The sequence below is a fragment of the Saimiri boliviensis genome, chromosome X, assembly GCF_048565385.1.
Source record: "Saimiri boliviensis isolate mSaiBol1 chromosome X, mSaiBol1.pri, whole genome shotgun sequence".
NCBI lineage: Eukaryota > Metazoa > Chordata > Mammalia > Primates > Cebidae > Saimiri > Saimiri boliviensis.
Window position 1 is genome coordinate 48,679,115 of NC_133470.1, and position 25,038 is coordinate 48,704,152.

Genomic DNA, 25,038 nt, shown 5'->3' on the forward strand with positions numbered 1-25,038 from the left:
TGGTTCCCAGGTGTATGGAGTAAATACGTGGTGATGAAATTAATGAATAACTGAATGGCTAAAGAAATGAACTGGACCTAGCTAGAGGGACCATCTAGAAAGGGAAATAAGCTGAATACGATTGTCCCTATATAAGATCACTTCCCTAAAAGCTCTAAGTTCCTTTAATGCCATGTGTGCAAGGAACCCTCTTGCAGCATGATTTAAACCAGTGAAAAAATGGGCGCAGTTTCTACGCCCTACATTAAGAGGATGGTTAAACCCATCGTGTTATGTCAGTTGCCACTATAATTGATGGTTATGAAGAATATGCAATGACATTGGGAAATGCTCAAATGGAAAAATCAAGAAAAAAATTGTATGTGTAAAAGCATTTCAACTACATGAAAAAAATGCAGAGAACAAGGGAAATATACCGAATGCTCAGAGTGGCTGCCTCTTGGTGCTGTAATTATGTGTAATGTTTTCTACTTTTCCTAGTTTTTCTGAATTTCCTAATTAAAAAATGCATTGAAAGTATAATTTTTTTAAAAGCTACTAAGAAATTAAATTGGATAAGTAGCCTGAGAGTACTGGGAACAAAATACTGTGAAGGGGGGCCTAAGAATCAGTGCACATGTCCACCAGTACTTGCTGGGAAGGCTCCATTCTTCACCTGCCAGAGCCTCTGAAGTCTCAGGCCCGTGGAACACCCCCTGTTCCCTTCCCTGCAAAGCAGGACCTAGCTCAGGAAGCCAAAGGAGAAGGATCTTGGAGGGTGGCCTATTACAAATCACAGTCTCATGGGTCGTACTGATAAACAGAAGGCCCTACACCAGGGCCCACACTTTAGGGGCCATTTCCCATCAGGCAAAAGGTCTATAAGGCCATCGGGACCCATCAGGATCTTTGGCCCTGTCCCTTCTAGGCTGCGCTTCAAGCACCAAGGACCTTGGAATTTCCTGCCTAAATTTCTTGGGCTTACTTTCAGGAATTGTACGGTCTTATTATCCAGGCCCGAGTGGCCTAAGGTGAAGGGGAGATAGACAGGGCTTGGACATGTGGGTTGGGTTATCTACATATGCCAAGGTTCCATATGGACTACAGGAGGGAAGAGAAGCATGGAGGCCCAAGGGCTTCAACCGATAACTTGCTTGGGCCCTAGAAATGTAGAGGCAGGCAAATCTATAGAGCCTTAGGCCTCAGGGTTTGTAGGAGGCCCTAGCCTTCACAGATCTGGGTTCAAATCCATTCACTTGCTGTGCAACCCATGGATGAATCCATTCTTCTCTCGGAACTCAGTTTCTCCAACTGTAAAATAGGCATAAGTCTGTCTCCAGAGAATTGTGTTGAGGTTTGTAGAATGAAGTAGTTATGAGTCCAAGCTTTGGGTCAGACAGGCCTGGATTTGGGTCCCCAGCTCTGCCTCTCCTAGCTATGCAATTTACAACCCTAAGTTTCAGTTTCTTCATCAATGTAATGGAGATAATTACAGCACTAATATGATAGGGTTGTTGCGAGGATTATGGTTATAAAGAATATGTGGTAACACTGGAAATGCTTAAATGAGAAAATGCTGCTTAATAATGGTTGTGTGCTGAGCGTGGTAGCTCACGCCTGTAATCCCAATAACTTTGGGAGGCCGAGGTGGGTAGATCACGAGGTCAGGAGTTTGAGACCAGCCTGGCCAATATGGTGAAACCCCGTCCCTACTAAAAATACAAAAATTAGCCAGTAGTGGCGCGCACCTGTAGTCCCAGCTACTTGGGAGGCTGAGGCAAGAGAATCACTTGAAACTGGGAGGCGGAGGATCCAGTGCCACTGCACTCCAGCCTGGGCGACAGAGACTGCATCTCAAAAATAATAATAATAATAATAATAATAATAATAATAATAATATTAGTTGTGCAAACACTGGCTGTGGTGCTGTTGAGTGTGCCTTCTGCACCCCCCAGGCCCATGCAGCTTTATTTTTCTCCCATAGCTCTTATCACTATTTGACATATTGTGTGTCTTCTTGTTTATTTGTTTCTTTTCCATGCCCCTCCCAGACATCCATACACTAGAATCTCAGCTCCATAGGGCAGAGGTTTTGTCTATTTTGCTCACTGTTTCCAAGTGCCTGGAATAGTGTGAGGTACTTAGATGTTCTTCAAATTTGAATAGTTAGCCAGGCACGGTGGCAACAGAGAGAAATGAGTCTCTAGGCCTCCCTCAGCTACGAGGGAGGCTGAGACAGGGGGATCACTTGAGCCCAGGAATTTGAGGCTTTAATGAGCTATGATCATGCTACTGCGTTCCAGCATGGGCAACAGAGCACAACCCTATGTCAAAAAAAAAAAAAAAAAGTTAAGTAGTTATCTTCCACATAGACAAGGGTAAAAAGGCATTGGGGCCAGGCACAGTGGCTCATGCCTATAATCCTAGCACTTTAGGAGGTTGAGGTGGGAGAATTGCTTGAACCCATGAGTCTGAGAACAGCCTGGGCAACACAGGGAGATCCCATCTCTACAAAAAACTAAAAATTGGCCAGGCTTATTAGTGTGTGCCTTTAGTCCCAGCTACTCAGGAGGCTAAAGTGAAAGATTGCTTGAGCCCAGGTGGAGACCAGCCTGGGCAACATAGTAAAACTCTGTCTCTACAAAAATACAAAAATTAGACGGGCATGATGGTGTGCACTTGTAGTCCCAGCTACTCCAGAGGCTGAGGCAGGAAGATTGTCTCAGCCTAACAGTTTGAGACAAGCCTGGACAACATAGGGACACTCTGTCCCTACAAAAAGTCAAAAAATTAGCCAGGTGTGGTGGTCCATGCCTGTGGTCCCAACTACTCAGAAGGCTGGAATGGGAGGATCACTTGAGCCCAGGAGGATGAGGCTGCAGTGAGCCGTGATCACATCATTGCACTCCAGCCTAGGCAACAGAGTGAGACTCCATCTCCAAAAAACCAACAATGGCATTTAGCCATAGGAACAGCCAGAATAAAGGCATGGAAGCATGAAGAAGCCTGACATGCTTAGGAAACTCTACATAGTTCAGTACAACTTGAGTGTAGGGTTAGGAAGGAAGCGGAGTGGCTTGAGGAATGAGTGGGGCTGTGGCCAACATGGTGAAACCCTGTGTGTACTAAAAATACAAAAATTAGCTGGGGTGATGGTGGGCACCTATAATCCCAGCTACAGGAAACTGAGGCAGGAAAATCACTTGAACCTGGGGGGCAGAGGTTGCAGGGAGCCCAGATCGTGGCACTTGACTCCAGCCTGGGTGAAAGAGCGAAATTCCGTCTCAAAACAAAAAAGCGAAAGTGAAAACCTTTTGAAAGATGATTCAGGTAGAGAGGAAGACTCCTTTCTAAGGAAGCCAAGAATCAGACCTAGAAATGACAAAAAAATATAGAGAACAGGTGGATGAGGTAATGGTATTATGCAAGAAAATCTCATGAAGATTATTTAAAAAGAAGAAATAGAACCAGATGACAAATCAGAAAGCTTGTTGGATACTGGAATCACTTTTAGTAATGGATCCAAACAATCCTGAAGGCAAAGATGGCGGTAACGGATGCAAAATGAAGGCCATGATTGTTTCAGTTGCTGGCTATCCTTTTGCTAGTGATTATTTTTCCCATAGTCCTTGTTTAGCACAACTTACTGAACATGTTCTGGGATGATAAAAATGATGTTGATAGGCGGGGCACGGTGGCTCCTGCCTATAATTCCAGCACTTTGGGAGGCTGAGGAGGGTGGATCATGAGGTCAGGAGTTGGAGACCAACCTGACCAAGATGGTGAAACCCTGTCTCTATTAAAAATACAAACTTAGCTGGGCGCAGTGGCAGGCACTTGTAATCCCAGCTACTTGGCAGGCTGAGGCAGGAGAATCGCTTGAACCCAGAGGGCAGAGGTTGCAGTGAGCTGAGGTCACGTCACTGCACTGCAGCCTCAGTGACAGAGTGAGGCTCTTTGTCTAAAAAAAAAAAAAAAAAAAAAAAAAAAAAAAAAAAAAAATGGGCCGGGTGCGGTGGCTCATGCCTGTAATCCCAGCACTTTGGGAGGCCGAGGCGGGTGTATCACGAGGTCAGGAGTTCAAGACCAGACTGGCCAACATGGTAAAACCCTGTCTCTACTAAAAAACACAAATATTAGCTGGACATGGTGGCTTGTGCCTGTAATCCCAGGTACTTGGGAGGCTGAGGTAGGAGAATTGCTTGAACCAGAACCCGGGAGGCAGAGGTTGCAGTGAGCCGAGATCACACCACTGCACTCCAGCCTGGGCTACAGAGAGAGACTCCATCTCAAAAAAAAAAAAAAAAAAAAAAATGTTGACGATGATGACAATAATGAGGAAGATTTCTGTGTGCTTCAAATGAAATATTTGTCTATCGCTTTTGAAAAGTCTTTTTCAGGAAATAAAGAGACAAGTATCATTTCACATTTTGAAGAGAAGAAAGGCAGAGATTACAACCAAGAGAGCCTTGAATACCAGGCAGCACAGCGTGAACGTCATTCTGTAATTGCCAGGGAGCCCCTGGGAGGCTTGACCCAAGGAATGATGAGGTCAAAAGCTGCCTCCTTAGAGAATGCCTTCCCTAACCTCGTGCTCCTTTCAATCATAAATACTATATGGTATATAATCTAATAAAGTAATAAGCAGGCTTTATTTGGGTCTTAGCATATTCCACCTTATAGTAATCCAAATAATCATAAAGTTACTATTTATTTTTCTTATTTTTTATTTTTTGAGACAGTCTCGCTCTGTCACCCAGGCCGGAGTGCAGTGGCCCAATCTCAGCTCGCTGCAACATCTGTCTCCCAGGTTCTAGTGATTCTCGTGCCCCAGTCTTCCGAGTAGCTGGGATTACAGGTGTGCACCACCACATCCAGCTATTTTTTGTATTTTTAGTAGAGATGGGATATCACCATATTGGCCAGGCTGGTCTTGAACTCCTGGTCTCAAGTAATCCACCCACCTTGGCCTCCCAAAGTTCTGAGATTACAAGTGTGAGCCACCACACCCAACTCGATTTATTTTTTTTGACAGGGTCTCACTCTGTCACCCAGGCTGGAGTGCAGTGGCACGATCATAGCTCACTACAGCCTTGAAATTCTGGGCTCAAGCGATCTTTGGCTCCCAGTCTCCCGAGTAGCTAAGACTACAAGCATGCACCATGACACCCAGTTAATTTTTTCATCTTTTGTAGAGATGGAGTCTTGCTATGGTGCCCAGGCTGGTCTCAAACTCCTGGCCTCAAGCAGTCCTGCCTCAGCCTCCCAAAGTGCTGGGAGTACAGACATGAGCCACCATGCCCAGCCATAAAGTTACTATTTAGTTACACCTACAGTGGTCCAGAGTTGCACTTACTACTTTGCACAATCTTCATAACTTTGTTGTGCAAAGTAGTTCTTCTCATTGTATGAATGCAGTCACTGAGGCTCGGAGGAGCAATGTTACTTACCCAGACTCACACAGCTCATAAGTAGTGGAGCTGAGATTCAAGTCTAGGTTTGTCTGATTCCAAAACCAATGCTTTTAACTGCTACAGCTGCTGCTTCCTTCTGTCATCCCAGAGTCAAGCGGCACTGCATCTCCCATCCCAGCCTGCGAGCTTGGTCCCTCTCCCTCATCTGTCTCTTGTCTCCCCACCACGCAGTGCAGCCCAAGGCCTCCACCCCACGAACACTCAAGGAGTGCTTCTAGAAGAAATAATCATTCAAGGACGGAAAGGGGGAACACCAGAAAAGGAAGGTGGGGCTAGGCACAGGTATTGCAGCACAGATCAGCTCGGTACTACAATGAGAGAGAGAGAAGCAAAGGAAAACAGAACCAGCTCTCTAGCCCTGCCTTCTTTCCTCCCTCTGCTGGAGGTAGAGGGATAGAGGTTCAGCCATGATGGGAAAGAGTGGGCGGAAGGGGGAGAGCTAGCGCAGCCTGCTGTTGCAGAAGCCTCAGCTCAGCCTTGAAGCCCCCTTCTGAGCGCTTGAGGCCCATCTCTGGCCCACCTGCTCCCATCACCTGGACAAAGAGGCTGGGCTGCCCTCCAAGCACCCAGCCAACCCCGGCAAAGCCCAGCTCGCAGCAAACGGAAAGCCTCTCAAGTCACAGAGAGGGCACTCAGAGAGGCGGAGGGGCTGGCCCAGGGGTCCAGAGGGAGCCAGGGGCAGGGCTGGGATCAGAACCCAGGCGTCTGGTTCCTCAGCTAAGGGCTCACTTGACTCTATGGCCTAGGCAGCAGAGGTTGAGGAACGGGGTGCTCTGGAGGCCACTGGAGGAATGCGCATGATAAGGGCTGGGGCCAAAAGCAACACAGGCCCAAATGACGTCATCCAGGCTTGGCTATCTGGGGGACTTACTCAGTTTCCAGTTTCAGTCTGGGTTGAAAAAGCAAAACAATCTTTTTTATTTTTTGAGACAGAGTTTCGCTCTTGTCACCAGGCTGGAGTGCAATGGTGCGATCTCGGCTCACCGCAACCTCCGCCTCCTGGGTTCAGGCAATTCTCCTGCCTCAGCCTCCCAAGTAGCTGGGACTACAGGCATGCACCACCATGCCCAGCTAATTTTTGTATTTTTAGAGATGGGTTTCACCATGTTGACCAGGATGGTCCCGATCTCTTGACCTCGTGATCCACCCGCCTCGGCCTCCCAAAGTGCTGGGATTACAGGCGTGAGCCACTGCGCCCAGCCTAAAACAACCATTTTTTAAAGTAGCTTTTGCCTTAGTTTCCACCTCAAGGGCATAAATGTTTATTTCCTCTCTCTCCCAGGACCCTGCCATAACCAAAATGAAGCCAGTGAATGGACAAGCAAGCCTGGAAACACAGACAGCTAACAGCTCAATCAGACGTTCTTTTTTTTTTTTTTTTTTTTTTTTTTTGTAGAGACAGAGTTTCATCATGTCATCATATTGCCCAGGCTGGTCTCGAACTTCTGGGCTCAAGCGATCCTCCCGCCTCAGCTTCCCAAAGTGCTGGGACTACAGACATGAGCCGCCATGCCTGGCTCACCCAAACATTCTATTAACTCATTCACATACCATAAAATAGAAAGTATGAGAGAAAAGGTAAGCAGCCTACAGGATCAACAGCCTACAGGAAGCTCAACACCCAATGGAGAGACATTCCCAAACAAGAAAACAGAGCAAATGAAGGGAAGGAAATGATTAAAGAAATAACAGAAGAAGGCCAGGCACGGTGGCTGGCACCTATAATCCCAGCACTTTGTGAGGCCAAGGTGGGCAGATCACTTGAGGTCAAGGGTTTGACACCAGCCTGGCCAACATGGGAAGCTGAGACTATAGGCATGTAGTCTCATGTAGTCTCATGCAGTCTCATGGTGAAACTCTGTCTCCACTAAAAATACAAAAATTAGCCACGCATCGTGGCACACACCTGTAATCCCAGCTACTCCGGGGGCTGAGGCAGGAAAATCACTTGAATCCAGCAAGCAGAGGTTGACCCCACTGCACTCCAGCCTGTGCGATGGAGAGTGAGGCCGTATCAAAAGAGAAGAAGAGAAAAAAAAAAAAAAAAAAAAGGCCCAGCACGGTGGCTCACACCTGTAATCGCAGCACTTTGGGAGGCCAAAGTGGGTGGATCACCTGAGGTCGGGAGTTCGAGACCAGCCTGACCAATATGGTGAAACCCCATCTCTACTAAACATACAAAAATTAGCCAGGCATGGTGGCATACGCCTGTAGTCGCAGCTACTTGAGAGGCTGAGGCAGGAGAATTGCTTGAACCCAGGAGGCGGAGGTTGCGGTGAGCCGAGATCGCGCCACTGCACTCCAGCCTGGGGGACACAGTGAGACTCCATCTCAAAAAACAAACAAAGAAAAATGAACAGACATAGTCCTTCAGTCCTTCGAACTGAAAGGGCTTCTTGAGTACCACCTAAGGCAAACTAAAAAACAGACTTTATTCTGAGTGCTGGTTACCTAGGGATTTGGTTTGTAAAAAGTGACGGTATCACTTTTGTGATATGATCACATCACTTCCGATATGAGCACTTTTCTGTATTCATGTTATATTTCAGCATGAAATTTTAAAACAATCCTGGGAGCACAAAGGTTGTGCAACTGTGAGTAATGAGGTATAATTACAGTACACTATTTGGCCCTGCGATGACTAATAGTGACACAGTCATAATCACAGAAACAGTGTACTGCCAGTAATTTTTGTAATCAGTCTTTCTAGGTAAAGCACTTAAAGACATAATTATTTTTACAGAATAGAATGCCAATGTAATCAACCTTGCTAAATACACAGGTACAGAACATAGAGACTGGGGGGAGGTGGAAGAGGGGAAGCAGAGATGGGGGGCTGATGGCAGTCATAACTATGTTTTACAAAGTGTGTGGTCAAGAGATGCTGTAGAAAACCGGTGAAATAAGAAGTTGCAGTTTAAAATAGTACTTAATAAAGTTATAAAGGTAACTAATAGAGGAGCCCAAACTAATAAAACTCGCAAGAGCTGGGAGGGGCCAAGCGTGGTGGCTCATCCCTGCAATCTCAGCACTTTGGAAGGCCAAGGGAAGAGGATCACTTGAGCCTAGGAGTTCCAGACCTGCCTGGGCAACATTGCCAGACTCCATCTGTACAAAAAAAAAAAAAAAAAAAAAAAAAAAAATTAAAAATTAGCCAGATGTAGTGCACCTGTGGTCCCAACTACTCGGGAGGCTGGGGCAGGAAGATTGCTTGAGTTCAGGAGTTTGAGGTTATAGTGAGCTGTGATCACACCACCGCACTCCAGCCTGGACCACTGGGCGAGATCCTGTCTCAAAAAAGAAAAAAACCTGGGAGAGGGGTGTTGAGAAAGAGTCAACTGTTGTAAATAAGCTAAATTATTTGTCATAGTAGGAAAAAGTCTAGATGATGTTTAAAGTTGATAAATAGGAAATAACCATTCAAGCATGTTACTTAGCGCTATGAAGTTACCACCAGAAGAACTAAATGGGAAAAGTGGTTGCCTCTGGGGCTGAGAAGCAGGGGATAGGAAGACATCAGCTTTTTACTACATGAGTCCTTGTGTACGATTTTGCCTTTTAAAAATTGTGTATGTGCATTGCTTTGATTTAATTTCTCAAAACAAGCCCCTTCTCTTTCTTTAGAGCTCTGTCTTGCACACTGGAAATACAAAATGGGGAAGCTGATGATTCTGGTGACACAAGGTACTGTTCTCCAATCTATGTTTGTTTTGAGAACAGGAGTAAGAGAGGCGGGTGAAGGGCTGGCCCCTTCTAACTAACTCCTTCGCTCCTCACAGCCATCCACGCAGATAAGTGTCTTGGCTGCCCCAGCCTGTTCCACCCTCTGGTCCTCTTCAAATCCCACCATGGGCAGTCCAGCCTCTTCAGCCTTACATTCATTCAACCACTTACACCCCTTAGTTATTTATACCTGCCTGAGTCACAGAGGATTTGAGGGTGCTTACTCCAAGAACACAGAACAGAAATTGAACTAGAAAATAAGAACTCCGAAAAAGAAATCAACAAAGATGCTAGATCTATGCTTCAAATTAACTGGTGGTTAAGGCAAAAAGGAAGATACGGTGAGCTATGACAGCCTCATTTTAGGAAAGAGGAAATCTACCAGTTTTCAAGGGAAGCAAAGCTTTGATTCGTTACGTCATCGTCCACGGGAAATTTCATGAAAGAGAAGAAAAATGACTATTTACTGAGCACCTACAAGTATCAGGGAATGCCATTCAAATTATCTTGGCTAACCTTGGAAAATATGCCAGGCACAGTGGCTCATGCCTGTAATCCCTTCACTTTAAGAGGCCAAAGTGGGAGGATCGCCTGAGCCTAAGAGTTCAAGATCAGCACAAGCAGCATAAAGAGACTCTGTCTCTACAAAAAAAAAAAAAAAAAAAAAAAGTTAGCTGGTCATGGTAGTGCATGCTTGTGGTCCAAGCTACTTGCGAGGCTGAGGTAGGAGGATCACTTGAGGATGTCACGGCTGCAGTGAGCTGTGATTGTACCATCATTCTCCAGCCCGGCTGATAGAGAGAGACCCTGTCTCAAAACAAGTGAGCAACAAACCAACCAACAAAAAATCCTGAGAAATAGGCACTGTTCTCCCATTTTCCAGAAAAATGAAAATTCAGAAACGGTCAAATGACCTAGCCGAGGCCATCCCATGGGTTGGGGTGGAGCATAGATTCAAACCCAGGTCTGTCTGTGTCCCGAGCTCATTCTTTGCGTATCATAACATCGGGCCTCAAAACAGACACCCAGGGCAGAGTTGTCCTGACTAGGTAATGGGGAAATACTAAAGACAGACACAGTTCCACTCTCTTCCATGGAAACAGAAAAAGGGGAATGACAGACCTGGCTGTCAGGCCAGAAACTGTCTCTGAGCTGCCTCAGTTATAGTAAATGAAGCCATGTAAGGCAAAAAGCAGCAGAAACAAGGCTAGGCCTGGGCTAGGGGGAAAAAGAGAACCCTGGGTTCATTCCCCAGCTATGATTCTAGATTTGATTTCAGAGAGGTTGGAACAGAGCAGCGGGTCTGTCTGCCATCAAAACAAGAGCCCCTTAGATGATGCCCGTTCATCGCTTCCTCCCCAGCAAGTCACCTAGCCTCCTTTTGACCCCAGTTTTCTCATCTGTGGGACACAAAGATAATAATCCCTGCCACTTGCACAGGATTTAAAAGCAGGAAATAGCACATTTAAGAAAAGATGCTCTGAACATTGGCATTCATACTAGGGTGACTCTTTTTTTTTTTTTTTTTTTTTTTTTTTTGAGATGAAGTCTCACTCTGTTGCCAGGCTGGAGTGCAATGGCACAATCTCGGCTCACTGCAACCTCTGCCTCCCAGGTTCAGGCGCTTCTTCTGCCTCAGCCTCCCGAGTAGCTGGGACTACAGGCACACACCACCACGCCCAGCTAATTTTTGTATTTTTAGTAGAGACGAAGTTTCCCCATGTCGGCCAGAATTGCCTCGATCTCCTGACTTTGTGATCTGCCCGCCTCGGCCTCTGAAAGTGCTGGGATTACAGGCACGTGCTCTCTTTTCTGCTCATACCCTGACTGGCCTTATACAAGTCCTTTCTCTCTCTGGGCCCCAGTCTTCTCATCTGTAAAATGAACAGCTTCAGTTGGATAATTTGTCAGAGTCCTTCCAGCTTGTAGTCTCTTGACTTCTACGCTGGTATTATTAAAACCCTACTGGTCATGAATGCTGCCACTCCTCAGCTTCCACAGCAGGCTGCGCTCCCCCTGTCATCATCTTTCTCCCCATATAGGTTATCTCTACTCCCACTGCCCAAGCGCAGGCCTGACCACCTCTCATCTAGACTGCTGCACCAGCCTCCTCCCTGGATACCCTCCAATCTATCTTCCAAACTGCCCTCTAATGGGATCTCTCTAAAACATGGCTCTCGACATCTCCTCTCACACAGCACAATAGGCACCTCTCCCTCCAGTTTAAAACACTGTTTGGCCAAGCACGTGGCTCAGGCTTGTAATCCTAGTATTTTGGGAGGCCGAAGTGGGTAGCTCACCTGAGGTCAGGAGTTCGAGACCAGCCTGGCCAACATGGCGAAACTCTGTCTCTACTAAAAATACAAAAATTAGCCAAGTGTGGCGGCAGGCATCTATAATCCCAGCTACTCGGGAGGCTGAGGCAGGAGAATCACTTGAATCCGGCGGGCAGAGGTTGCAGTGAGCCGAGATCCCACCACTTCACTCCAGCCTGGGCAAAAGAGCAAAACTCCATCTCAAAACAAAAACGAAACAACAGAAAGTTCCTGGCACTGCTAGTGCAGTGTCATGATGTGAGCCAGGTGACCCTCCAGACTCCCCTCCGAGCCTCCCAGTTTGTGCTCTAGTTTGTACTGAACTAAAAAAAAAAAAAAAAAAAAAACCTCCCCACACACATATCCTGCTGGGCCCACACCTCTGTGCATTTGCTCATGCTGGCCCCTCTGCCTTAACCTCCCCTTTGCCCCCCAACCCACATGCTGTCCTTCTTCACCTAGCTAACTCCAACTCATCCTCCAAGCCTCAGCTCAGGTGTCGCCTCCTCCAGTAAGCCTTCCCTGACAGTCTGAGTTGATGTCTCTCCTTTGAGCCCCCTGTGCTCCCCTCTGGCATAACATACTAAATAGCACATTGCAATAGTCTATTTCCACCACCACCTTCTCCACCCAATTATGAGCGCCTGAAGCCAGGAACTATATCATTCTAATCATGGACTTCTCTGCCTGGCATGCAACAGTCACTGGACTGATCTCTCTCTCAGAAATGTGGTGAGCTGCCGCGTGGCTTTCCTCCCCTCCTCCCACAGCACAGAGCTTTACAGAGTTATTATTAATAATAATGCTTATCGCTGAGTAAACACATACTGTGTGCTCAACGCTTCATCTACGTCATCGTATTTAGTTTTCACAACAATCACAATGAGATGAGTTGTTTGTGAATTGGCTGGCATATCAAATGTACAGTTGTGTGAGATGCCTCCCAGATTTGTAAGAAAATGTGGGGGAAGTGCCAAGTTAGGTACTTTTCATCACAGATATAATGGCAATAATTCTAAAGTGGTTACATAAAGGAAAATATTGGCTTTATTCAGGTGAATGCAGTATGCCGTCTCCTAGAATCCAGTAGGAAATCACAGGGCCTGGATATGCAGTCATATCACTCCTTTAAAAAGGTATAAAGTCACATCGCTCCAAAGAAATGCACTAGTGAAACATTAGTGAAATGGTACCTATCAGGTGATGATAGTGCCACATTTACATCTAAAATGTTAGAGGAATAATCCTGATCAGATTTGGAGCTCTGGCTTGTCATCTTTGTTTTGGAAGGGATGCTATGCGTCCCTCTTTGCATTGTTGTGTGTTTGCTACATTCCACCTCTAGGGGGCAGGGCAGTCTCATGTAGTATTTAACATCCTCAGCTTTCCAGCCTGATTCAGGACCTTGATGTACAGGTATGACAGGCGGCCAAATAAATTTCCGATACAATTTTTATTGGGGAAAGGGGAGTGGGCAACATGAATCTCATACATCAGAAAATACAGTTTTATTCCTATTTACTACCTGAGAAAACTGAGGCTCTGAAAGTGAAGTGATTTGCCTAGCGTTGCACAGTCTTTCCACGACACCACGCTTTCCCTGAATGCTAAGGTCCCAGAGAGCTTCAGCTACTAAGCACTGGGGAATGGTCTTCTCCATGTAAATGCTTCCAAAATGCAGGCTTGCAGAGAAACCAAATACCATGAGGAAGTTGTAGTAACTGGCAAATTATCTTGCCCTAAACGAGCTTCCCCAAAAGAGGAATCAGTCACTTACTACGCGTTCTTCCCCATGAGCAATGTTTATGATTCTGCCAGGGAACACGCCAGTGAGTGAGGCAGAGGGGCCAAGTCTTTTGTCAACCCTAAGATACTATGTCCAGCTCAGGATCTGAGCTCAAGAAAGATTTGATGGATAAATAAGCAACTTCCCACTGGGCTGGGTGAACTGCACACAGGTCCTGTGCAGGCCTCTTTGCTCCAGTCATGACCACGGCCTGACATGGTAGAGAGAGATAATGATCCGCAGATTGGTCTAAATGTCTCCAAAGTCTCATCCAACTCTGCTACCTTGATGTTCTATGAATCGGGGGGCTGGTGACTGTGAGAAGAGACAGCAAAGGCCAAAACGGCTCCAGGAAGCAGGAGAAAAAAGCCACAGAAAACCCAGAATAATTGTTTTCTTTCCTTAGAGACAGGATCTCGATTTCTTGCCCAGGCTGGAGTGCAGTGGCACAATCATAGCTCACTGTAGTCTCAACCTCCCTGGCTCAAGCGATCCTCCCACCTTGACCTCCCAAAGTGCTGGGAGCTACTGTGCCTACCCCAAGAGAATTCTACAGTTGTCATTTCTCACTACAGGATTCCTGGAAGGAAGAAAAAGTTAGGTACCTTTGGCCATTAGTTCAGCAGGAGTCAATCAGACATTCATTTGTCCACTCAGTATTTATTAAGCAGCTACTATGTGCTGTGCTATGTGTTTTCAAGTTTATAGCCCCTTCACTCATGGCCACAGCTCCTAACACAGAACCTAACACACAAGATGCACTTCAGTATATGTCAGTTAAATCTAAATCTGAAGGGGCTCTCAGTCTAACAGAGGGGACACGAGATGTAAATAACCACGAAGGAATAAAAAGGGGCAGAGTGCTCATTGAGAGAGTCAGGGATAGAGCAAGCATTGAGAGACGCCAGCAAACAGACAGGGGCGAGGTGACAGCCGAGTCCAGCCTAGGAACTGGGCATAGCAGCCCAAGAGAAGGGAACAACATGAGCAAAGATCCAGAGGCCAGCAGAAGGCCCAAGTGGGCTAACCATGGGGGCACATGGGTCAGTCTGGCTGGAGCATGGTCTGTAAAAAGACAAGAGGAGAGGCCGGGCGCAGTGGCTCACGCCTGCAATCCCAGCACTTTGCGAGGCCAAGGTGGGTGGATCACCTAAGGTCAGGAGTTCAAGACCAGCCTAACCAACATGGTGAAACCCCGTCTCTACTAAAAATACAAAATTAGCCATGCGTGGTGGTGCATGCCTGTAATCCCAGCTACTCGGGAGGCTGAAGCAGGAGAATCACTTGAACCCGGGAGGCGGAGGTTGCGGTGAGCCAAGATCACACCTTTGCACGCCAGCCTGGGTGACAAGAGTGAAACTCCGTATTTAAAAAAACCAAAAACCAAAACAAACACTTATCTGGCAGGGGCTCTGTGCAAATGAGATAAGAAGTAGTGCTCCAGGGTGGGTTAGAACACTGCAGACCCTGGAGCGCAACTCCCTGGGTTTCCCCAGCTCCTTCACAGTTCCGCCACTTATTCTCCGAGTGATCCTGGGTAGGCTATCCAACCTTTCCGGGCCTCAGTTTCCTCATCTGTAAAACGGAGTTAATAACAATATCTACACGAGAGGATTCATGTGGAGACTGAATGAATTAATACATGGGAAGTGCTTAGAACAAATAGTGCTTAGCACACAGTAAGAACAGTGAAAAAATGTTAGCTATTATTACATAAAGCCACGTAGCGTGGGGCCTGGCACACAGGAGGCTGAGACTCACTCGGCACACGTGTGGCCTCTTCCCCATACTCCAAGCCTTTACTCTGCACCCAGCAAATTCAGAGAAAGGGGTAGGACAGAGGAGGAAAGCGCAGGCAGCAAGTCTGGTCTGACGTCTTCCTCCCAGCTGCCACCTCCACGAAGGGACCACTCACATTCCTTCCACACCCCCATCCCTTACCCGCCACCCAGCTACTCCACCAGCAACCCGGCCTGCCCTGATCCCTCCTTCTTCTGAGAACTCCCACTCCTCACCACTCCTGCCACTCATTCTGCCCTGAGCACTGTCTCTATGGCAGGGCTAGTAGGCCTGCAACCCTGTCTCCCTGGACGGAGGGGAGAGGGGGTTCCGCAAGCCCTAAGAGCTCGGTGTTTGCTCAGCCTGGTGGCCCCTCCTGCACTGTGCACACAGCCAAGAAATGCTTGTGGATGACAACAACCCCATTCTTGCCCCAAATCTAGATAGAGAAGCAAGACTCACATTCTCATTAAATTCAACATTATCATTTCCTCCCACACCAAGATAATGCTCACAACACAGTGGGAGGGAAGATAAATGGTTTTCCCTCCTGGGAAGGAGAGACACCCCCTGGGAAAAGTACCCAAGACCCCATATGAGAGACTTCCCCTGAGCCTCTTCCTGGGCTCACTCTCTCACGCACTGTCTCTCAGTGGCCTTAGCCCCTGCGTGGGGTGAGCTGACATCCCACCGCAAGCAGAGGACAGCATGTGGTAGACCATACATTGCCCTGGCTGTCAAGAATACCAGGTTGGGCCGGGTGTGGTGGCTCAGCACTTTGGGAGGCCAAGGAAGATCTCTTGAGCCCAGGAGTTTGAGACCGGCCTGTGCAACACAGAGAGACCCCATCTCTGCTTAAAAAAAAAAAAAAAAAAAAAAAAATTGGGAGGATAGCAAGTAGAAGGGCCAGCCTGGTGTTCCTCTTTTTTTGCAATCATTGCTCACTGCAGCCTCAAACTCCTGAGCTCACTTGAGTGAGCTATGTTCGCAACACTGCACTCCAGCCTGAGCGACAGAGCAAGACCCTGTCTCAAAAACAAAACAAAACCAAACGTACACACACACGCACACACACACACCACACACACACACACACACACACACACACACGCACGCACATCAGGCCAGCCCCTCTAGTTGTTATCTCCAAATGTAAGCCAGCTTGCGGGGTGGGTGGGGGTGGGGGTAGAGGAAGGAGAGTTGCCACCATACCAGCTTCAGCCCACCACCGCCTACAGCAGAGCCGGAGCTGGGCCCATGCAAAAAGCGTGGGAAATGCAGCTCTTCAGCGTGGAGCAACTCAGCAGTGGCCCCTCGCACTCCTATAAATCATTCTAGGTGGCAGAACTGCAAGGGGGCCAAGCCAAGATCAACAACAAAAGCAGAGCTGTTCTCTAATCAGCCGGGCTTGGGGTGGGTATGTGGTCAATTCCAGCTAAAAAGACCTGAGCATTAGTCAGGACCAACGACTACTAGAAAGCAAGCAAACAAATCTTTCGCATACGGAGGACCCATGACCAAAAGGAGGTAGGGACGCATCTCACTCTATCTGCACTAGAAAGGCCACACCCAGAGCACAGCAGAAGGGATACTGGCGCCCTGGAACCTGTCCAGAGGGCACAGTGCAGGAGGATATGGAAAGCCTGGGTGGATGACATGGATGGAGTTGGGCATGACAGCTGATGTCCGGTGCAGTAGAGGGAAAGTTCACAGGATTGGGAGTCTGTCTTACTAGTAACGTAAACTCTGGTGGGCTTCACTTCTCTGATCCCCCAGTTTCTTCCGCTGTAAAATGTGGATCGCGGTGACAGAAGCATGGGATCATTGGGAAAACTAAAGACAGTCCTTGGGCACAGCGGGGGAGTGAGGGCGGGGGGCCCCAACAAGCCCCAGCTTGGCCCAGGTGCCACTCTCCCCTCTTCCTCCACCAGGGGGAGCCTGGGGACCAGGAGCGCCCAGCCTGTACCCGCTCTACCTAGCCTCCCCCAATGCTGCAGCCTCTGCTGCTAAACTCCCACCCTGCCTGCCCTCGCTTCCAGCGGCTTCTCACCCACTCCTTACAAACCCAGAACAGGCCTAGCAGGGGAGTTGCTTGCAGCAGCAGCAGTGACAGCAATGGCTACTGCATCAACAGGCCCTCCTGATGCCAGGCCAGGAGGGAGAGAGTGGAAAGGAGGAAGACAGAGCCTTCGTCCCTGCGCCGTCAACTCCCCACTCATCCCAGACGCGTCTCCTGCTCTAATCCTTTAGAGACCTAAGGCTCTCCGGGTCTCTCCCTGCTCAGTGCCAGTCCAGCTCCTGAGGCCAAGACACTCCTGTGGGCTGGAGAGCTCTAGAGAAAAAATAACAGGCCTGGGAGCCAGGAAGACTTGGGTTCTAGTCCCAGCTCCATTAGCAACTAGTAGGGTAACCCTGAGCGAGGTCCCTTCATCTTGGTGCCTCAGTTTCCCCATCTCTAAAAATGCAGCTGCCAACACTCAGTGCACAAGGCTTGTTGCGAAGTCCAAAAGAGGTAATAATGGGTGTGCAAATAGTTAATATACGGTCAGGAGAGGAACTTAAAGCACTACCTAAACCCCTTTATTAATCCAGTAGGAAATGCGAAGCAAGGAAATGCAACAAGCAACCTTGGGGGTTCACAAAAAGAGGGAAGGACCAAGACGTAGGCCTGCACGGACGGCAGAAACATGGAGCTCAGGAGCAAACAGGAGTCCAGCCAGCCTACTGACTCAGACCAATGTCTGCAGGATGGAGAGCCAGAGTCATGGAATCCCCTATTTGGGGACCACCCAGGTCATTTCCCTGAGCTTTCTACCTGACTCACGAATCATGCTTCCTCCAGATCTCCCAGACCCCACCCGGGCTCCACTGAGAGCTCCAGGTCCAACCAGCTCCCACCTCTACCTCTCGAGGCAGCCCACTACACCACTGGAAGGCCAGGTTAGAAAGTTCTTCCTAATTGACCCTAAATGTTCGCACTGTTCTGGGTTCTGCTCCCTGAAGCCACACGTAATTGAGTCTGCTCCCTCTGTCACAGGTCTGACCCCTCTAGAAAACTCTTCTGCAGCCAGGCTCGAAGACCACCATGCCCCATGCTGTCTTCCTCTGCCCCCGGCCCACCACGGCCCTCTCCTGAATGGACTTTGGTCTACCTGTGTCTCTCTTCCAGTGTGACACCACGAGGCACACAGTCAGTCCTCCCGGACTGAGCTCACAGCAGCCCTGCCGGGGCAGGAAAGCCCATTTCCTTTGCCCCAGACTCCTCGGGCAAGTCTACACTAAAACTCAGCTTAGGGTGCGCTGCAGTGGAGCCCAGCCGAGCCCTCAAGCTACAGCTGCTGCTCCTGGGGCCCAGCCATCTCAACCCAGCACCCCAGCCTGCTGCCTCACCACGGGGGAGTTGCAGAGAGCTGTCTCCCGGCAGATTTCCTGAGGCAGAAGGTTTCCCCACCCCCAGCCCAGCCTCCAAGAGACACTCCACTGGTTGTGGCACATGGTAGGACCAGCTGAGCAGTGAGAGGAGGGGGAAGCCTGTCCATTCGCTACAGGACTTCAGACTTGCTCTGTAGTGTGGCTGGATTAAACACAGAACCATCAAATCTGAGCTGGAGGGGTACTTCAAGAGCATTTAAGACAGACCTGGCCGTTTAAAGAGATACGGGGGAACTGATGGCTTAAGAGAGAAAGAGACTCAGTCAAGGTCACAAAGCCAATCTGCAGCAGAGCCGGAAGGGGAACTCAGGTCTCCCAACTCCCAGCTCAGTGTTCCTTCGAATACGGCAGAAAAGAAATAAGGGGAGCCTTTAGGGCAGCCGCGAGCCTGCACGCCCTTGACTCTCTCAGCCTGATACATTTATCCCAATCGGCTCACCATGGTATCTGCACAGAAAAAGTGGACCCAGCCCATGTCCCACCAACCCAAGACATAGTGCCAAGGTGTCCCAAATAGACACAAGACCCCAGCGCCGGAACTGGAACGGATCCAGGAGAGGGGAGATCTAGACTTCCCTTCCCGGTAGGGCTCTTTAAATGGATGTTGTTTTTCTTGAAGGGTGGAGAGGGGGTGGACTTTGAGGAACTAGCCAAGGGCCTGGCCTCCATCTTTGCTCCCCCATCTTTGCTCCCCCCGGCCAGAATGTGCTGCAGTTCCCCTCAGAGAGATGTCTCAGCCTCCAGCAGCCATTCTGGTCCCCACCTGCCTCTCTGGTAAAGGATGGAGCTGAGGCGGCCAGAGGAGAAAAGATCAGGCAAAAAGAAAAAAAGAAAAAGGGGGGAAAAGGCGGGGTGGGGGGGGGCTTTCTCTCCCCTGGGGCTCTGAGTCGACACCCTCACCGACCATAAAAATTCCAACCAGCATATCCAAAATAAATAAATAAATGAAAACCCATCTTCTAGCAAGGATGCAGCTAGGGGTTGAAGAAGTGGAGGCGGGGGAGGCGCCTGCACTCATCTGGCCAACCCAGTCTGGGGTGGCCAGGGAAGGGGTGTCGGCTGGATGAGGGAGACCTAGCTTATCCTGGCGAGTTGGGACAGGAGAGGAAGACATGGAACCAGACAGCTTCTCACTCTATCAGCCGGACAAGTTGGAGAGGGATCTCGAGGGAAGAGCCGGGGGTACAAACACACATTCCTTACTTTCTCTGGAGGGTCGTGGCCGGGCTGGTGCTGGTACTGGTGCTGTGGCCTCCGCCGGCGCCGGGACTGGAGCTCCTGGATGCGCCACGGCTCAGCTGGCCCCGCTCCCGCGGTGGCCGCGGCCCCACGCCCACCGCCGCCGAATAGCCGGCTTCCTTCTCGCGGCCCGGGTGCGCCGGCCCGGCCTCCCGCCCGCCACGCTCGCGACCCAGGGCTGGGTTCTCGTGGTGCAGGTGGCATTGGGCCACGTCGCGCTCGCGGGCTGTGTAACCGGTAGTGTCCTGGAGCGGGTAGGAGGCGTCCCGCTCCTTGTCCCGATACACAGCCTCCCGATTCTGGTAGGCGCCTTCCCGGTTCGGGTAGCCCACGTCCCGGGCCGCCTGGTGGAACTGGCTCTCCCGCAGCTCTCGGTGATGGAACTGGGTCTCGCGCAGGTTCTGGTACTGGCTCTCGCGGCCCGGGCTATCCCGCGCGCCGTGGGGGTCCCGGTGCAGCTCCCCGCGGTGCAGCTGGCTCTCCTCTCGCAGGTCGCGGTTCTCCTGGGTGAGCTGGTCCAGCTGGCCCTCCAGCTCCTCGATGCGCCGCCGCTGGGTCTCCAGCAGCTGCTGCTGGCTCTCGATGATGTTGTTCAGCTCCAGCAGGTACTCCACGGCCCGATTTGGGCTCTCCGATCCCGGGCCACCCGGGGGCCCTGACCCCGCCTCCATCCTGGCGGCCCAGGGGCAGGGGAACGGGCAGGAGAGCCCGGTCCCCGCTCTCTCACGGCGCCACCCTCCCCCGGGCCCAGCCGGGGGAGGGGGCCGGCGGGACGCAAGGGCGCGCACCGGGCTCGAGGGCCCGGGGGCCCTAGGGGGCCCGGGAGACAGCGCTGGGGCCGGCGGCACGGGGAGCAGGAGCTGAGGCTGCCGCCGCTGCCGCCGCCACCACCACCACCACAGCCACTGCTCGAGAGGACGCGGCCCACGGCGCTCCGCCCGCTGCGGAGTCACTGCGCAGCGCGGCCGCGCGGGACCGCCCCGGCCGCCGGCCCGCCCCCCGCCCCTGCCCCCACCCGGCTCGCCCGGCTCGCCCCCGCGCGCCCCACCTGCGGCTGCCACCCGCACCCGCAGCTGGACCGGCCCCAAGGCACCGGCGCTCGGCGAGGGCCAGCCCCATCACAGCCCGAAAGAGATTTCTCCATTCCACCCGTCCCAGGGTCCTCACTTAACGCAGCCTAAAGAAGCCCTGCTTCCCAGAGTCCGCCGGTCCTTGGGGTCCGCCAGCCTGGGGATCTTCATCCAAAGTCATCCCGGGAGGAGCCCCCATCCCAGGCAGTCCCCGGCTCCAGACAACCAGCCTCCCCATGCCCTAGGTCTGCCAATCCTAACCAGTGTCAAATTCCCCTTCTAAGCCAACCCCTGTATCTCCTACCTCAGGCGACTTTCCTCCAGCCCCCATTATGGGGCAGTCGTCCCTTGGTCTCCCATCCTAACCAGTCCCTTGACTCTCCCCCCAGCCCAGCCGGTCTGCAGCTGCCCTCATCCCAGGCAGCCGTTGGAACTCCCAAGGGATGCACACACACACATACACACACACACACACACACACACACACACACACACACACTCTCTCTCTCTCAGGCACAACATCGCAGGCATCTCCCACTCCAGCCAGCCCTTACACTCTCCATTCAAGCCAGTGCCCAGATCTCCTACCTCTGCCAACCCCAGAATCCCCATTAGCCAGCCCCTGGGTCCTCTAACCGAGGCAGTCCCAGAATCTCCCAACTCAACAAGCCCTGGGACTCCACATCATAGCCAGTCTTGGGATCCAGGCTCCATTCATTAAACCAACCCTCATTTCCTGCTCTCCTTTAGAAATGCTCTTCCCATTCACTCCATCATCCCCATCCACTAAAACTGTACCCATTCTTCAAGACTTAACTCAAATGCCACCTTACTGAAGCCAACCCTGATTCCCTCAGCCAGAAGTGCGAGCTGCTGCTGCTCTCTCTCTCCCTTTCTCTCTCTCCTCTTGACCTTCTACTCCACTTCCTCTGTCCCTTTCTTGTGGCATTTGTGGAACAAGTGGGACTTGCTTTACAGCACATTCGTTTGTGTTCTTGTTTTATGTCCTCTGCCAGACGGAGCTCCTTAAAGACAGAAACGTTTCTTAATTTATCTTTGTGAGCAGGTTGGGTTAGAGGAGAAAACATGAGTTTTACAGTCAGACAAAACTGGATTTAAATTCCATCTTCTTCTTTCTTAATTTCCATTTCCCTATCAATAACAGCTACCTGACAGGGTGGTCTTGGATAAAAGCATGCAAAAAACACCTTGCACAGAAAAGACAACCCACAGAATAAAAGAGAGTATTTGCAAATCATGTATCTGATAAGGGACTTGTACATAAAGAACTCTTACAGCAACAAGAAGACAACTAGTTTTTTTTAATGGGTAAAGAATTTGAATAAGCATTTCTCCAGAGAAGATATACAAATGGTCAATAAGCACATGAAAATGTCGTCGACATCATTAGCCATCATGAAAATGCAAATCAAAACCACAATGAGCTCTCAGCGCTACCCATCAGGCATCACCTGCGTTCTCCAGTAACCTAAAAGGAAACTTGGACGTTGTCTGGAGCCCTTCGTGACCTGCAGATGAAGGAAGAGGATATCGTAAAATTCCTTGCAGCAGAACCCCACTTGAATGGCACCAACCTTGACTTCCAAATGGAACAGCACGTCTGCAAAAGGAAAAGTGATGGCATCTACATTGAATCTGAAGAGGACCTGGAAGAAGCTTCTGCCATTGTTGCCATTGAAACTCCAACTGATGCTGGTGTTATATCTTCCAGGAATACTGGCCAGTGGTCTGTGCTAGAGTTTGCTGTTTCCACTGGGGTCACTCTTATTGCTGGAAGCTTCACTCCTGGAACTTTCACTAACCAGATCCAGGCAGCCTTCCAGGAGCCACGTCTGCTGGTGGTTACTGATCCCAGGACTGACCACTAGCTTCTCACAGAGGCATCTTATATTAACTTGCCTACCATTGCTCTGGGTCACACAGAGTCTCCCCTGCCCTGTGTGGACACTGCCATCCCATGCAACAACACGGGAGCTCCCTCAGGGGGGTCTGGTGGAGTGGATGCTGGCCCAGAAGGTTCTGCGGGAGTGTGGTGCCAACTCCTGTGAACACCCGTGAGAGTCATGCCTGATCTCTATTTCTGCAGAGATCCTGAAAAGATGGAAAAGGAAGAGCAGGCTGCTGCTGAAAAGGCTGTGACCAAGGAGAAACTTCAGGGTGAATGGACTGAGTCAGCTCCAGAGTCTGCTGCTATTCAACCTGAGGGTGCAGACTGGTCTGAAGGTTTGCAGGTGCCCTTCGTGCCTATTCAGTAATTCTCTACTCAAGTTTGGAGCACTCAGCCTACCACTGGAGGCTGATCTGTAGCAGTCACTTTCAGATAGCTGAATGGATAGGAACAACCACTGAGTGGTCTTAAGCTGTTCTTCCACGGGCTCTTGAACAGAAAACGGAAATCAGATTGATGGAAAATAAACATTAGTTTCTTAAGTGCACACACACACACACACACACACAGATACCGCTTCACATCCACTATGATAGCTAAAATCCACAGGACAGACAATGAGAAGTGTTAGCAAGCATGTGGAGAAATTGGAACCCTCATTCATTGCGGGTGGGAATGTAAAATGGTTCAGTCACTTTGGAAAACAGTCTGGCAGTTCTTCAAAATGTTAAACATAGAGTTACCATATGATCCAGGGATTCCACTCCTAGGTATATATCCAAGAGAAATGAAAACATACATCTACACAAAAACGTGTACACGAATGTTCACAGCAGCATGATTTGTAATAGCCCGAAAGTGGAAGCAACCAAACGCTCATCAGTTGATGAATGAATACACGAAATGTGGTATGACCACACAATGGAATAGTATTCAGTCATTAAAAAGGAATGCGAAAACACAACGAACCTTGAAAACATTATGCTAATGAGAGAAGCCAGTCACAAAACACCACATACTGTATGATTCCTTTTGTATGAAATCCCAGAATAGGCACATCTGTAGAGACAGAAATTAGAGTAATGGTTGCCAGGGGCTGGAGTGTGGGTGGAGAAATGCGGAAAGACTGCTAATGGGTATGGGGCTTTTTTGGAGGGGGATGAAAATGTTCTAAAATGAGGCTGGTCCAAAGGCAGTGAGTTATCTCAATTGGTTGTTCACAGTCACAGATCAAACTTCTTGTTCTACTCTTTTTCCACCTCTCACTACTGCACTTGACTAGTCTTAAAAAAAAAAAAAAAAAAGAAAAAGAAAACGTTCTAAAATTAAACTGTGATGATGGTTGCACAATCCTGCCCATATACTAAAAAGCACTGAATTGTACCCTTTACAAGGGTGAATTTTATGGTATATGAATTATATCTCAATAAAGTTTTTTTTTTATTAAAGAAAAAACCACCTTGCACAGAGCTAACACATAACAACTACAACGGTAATAGTTAACATCTCTGGTGCTTGCTGTGTACCAGGCACTGTGCTACACACTTACATATAAGGACTCACTTAATCCTCATGACAATCCTGTGATGTAGGTACTGTTAATACCTCTCCCCGCCCCCCGACGTCTTACAGATGAGGGAAGTAAAACAGAGAGGTCAAGTGACTTGCCCAGGGTCACACAGAGGCACAGTGACGATACTCAGATGATTCATTCTCACATTTTTGTATCTTCCCTCAGAACCTTGTATAAAACAACAGCTCCATAAACGTTAAAGTAATACAGTATATCCACCATATTATGTCCACTCCTCCAACAAACACAGAACATTGTGTTCTAAGCAATATGTGTGTTCCCATCCTTATCTTTCTTCTTCTATTATTCAGATGCCCTCTGGGGTTGAAAGCAGATGGGTACTTAGATTCATTTACAAACTATTTTGAACGTCTACCATGAGTAAAGCACTGCTCCCGAAGCTGAGGATATAGCTATGAATAAAATAGGACAACGATCCTTAACCTTGCAGCGCTAACATTCTAGTGGGAGAGAGACACAAGAAGCAAATAGAATATGTAGGGCACATTGGATGGTGAACGGGGTTGAATAATGTCCCCCCAAAATTCATAGCCACACAGAAACTGAATGTGAGCTTATTTGGAAATAAGGGTCTTTGCAGACGTAATCAACTTAAGATGAGGTCATACTGGATGAGTACAGGTCTTAATCCAATGACTGCTGTCCTTAAAAGAAGAGGGAAAATTAGACACAGAAACACACATGCATGAGGAGAACACCACACGAATCTGGAGGTGGAGATCAGAAAGATGAATCTAT

The 25,038-nt window shown here is 49.2% G+C and overlaps 1 protein-coding gene and 1 pseudogene across 3 annotated transcripts in view; one reads left to right on the forward strand and one right to left on the reverse strand.

Annotated features, from left to right (window-relative positions):
* IQSEC2 (IQ motif and Sec7 domain ArfGEF 2) overlaps positions 1-20,711 on the reverse strand; it is an 87,888-nt gene extending 67,177 nt beyond the window's left edge. For 2 of the 3 annotated variants that reach the window (XM_010331578.3, XM_039475614.2), the window contains exon 1: positions 19,692-20,634. In XM_010331578.3, the coding sequence (XP_010329880.1) occupies positions 19,692-20,398 (707 nt within the window). In that variant the 5' untranslated portion in view covers positions 20,399-20,634. Of the gene's footprint in view, positions 1-19,691 lie in introns of all 3 variants that reach the window. The other variant, XM_074392024.1, reaches the window with a different exon arrangement.
* A 1,172-nt stretch (positions 20,712-21,883) lies between these two features.
* On the forward strand, positions 21,884-23,177 carry LOC101047138 (small ribosomal subunit protein uS2 pseudogene; annotated as a pseudogene).
* The last annotated feature ends 1,861 nt before the right edge of the window (positions 23,178-25,038 follow it).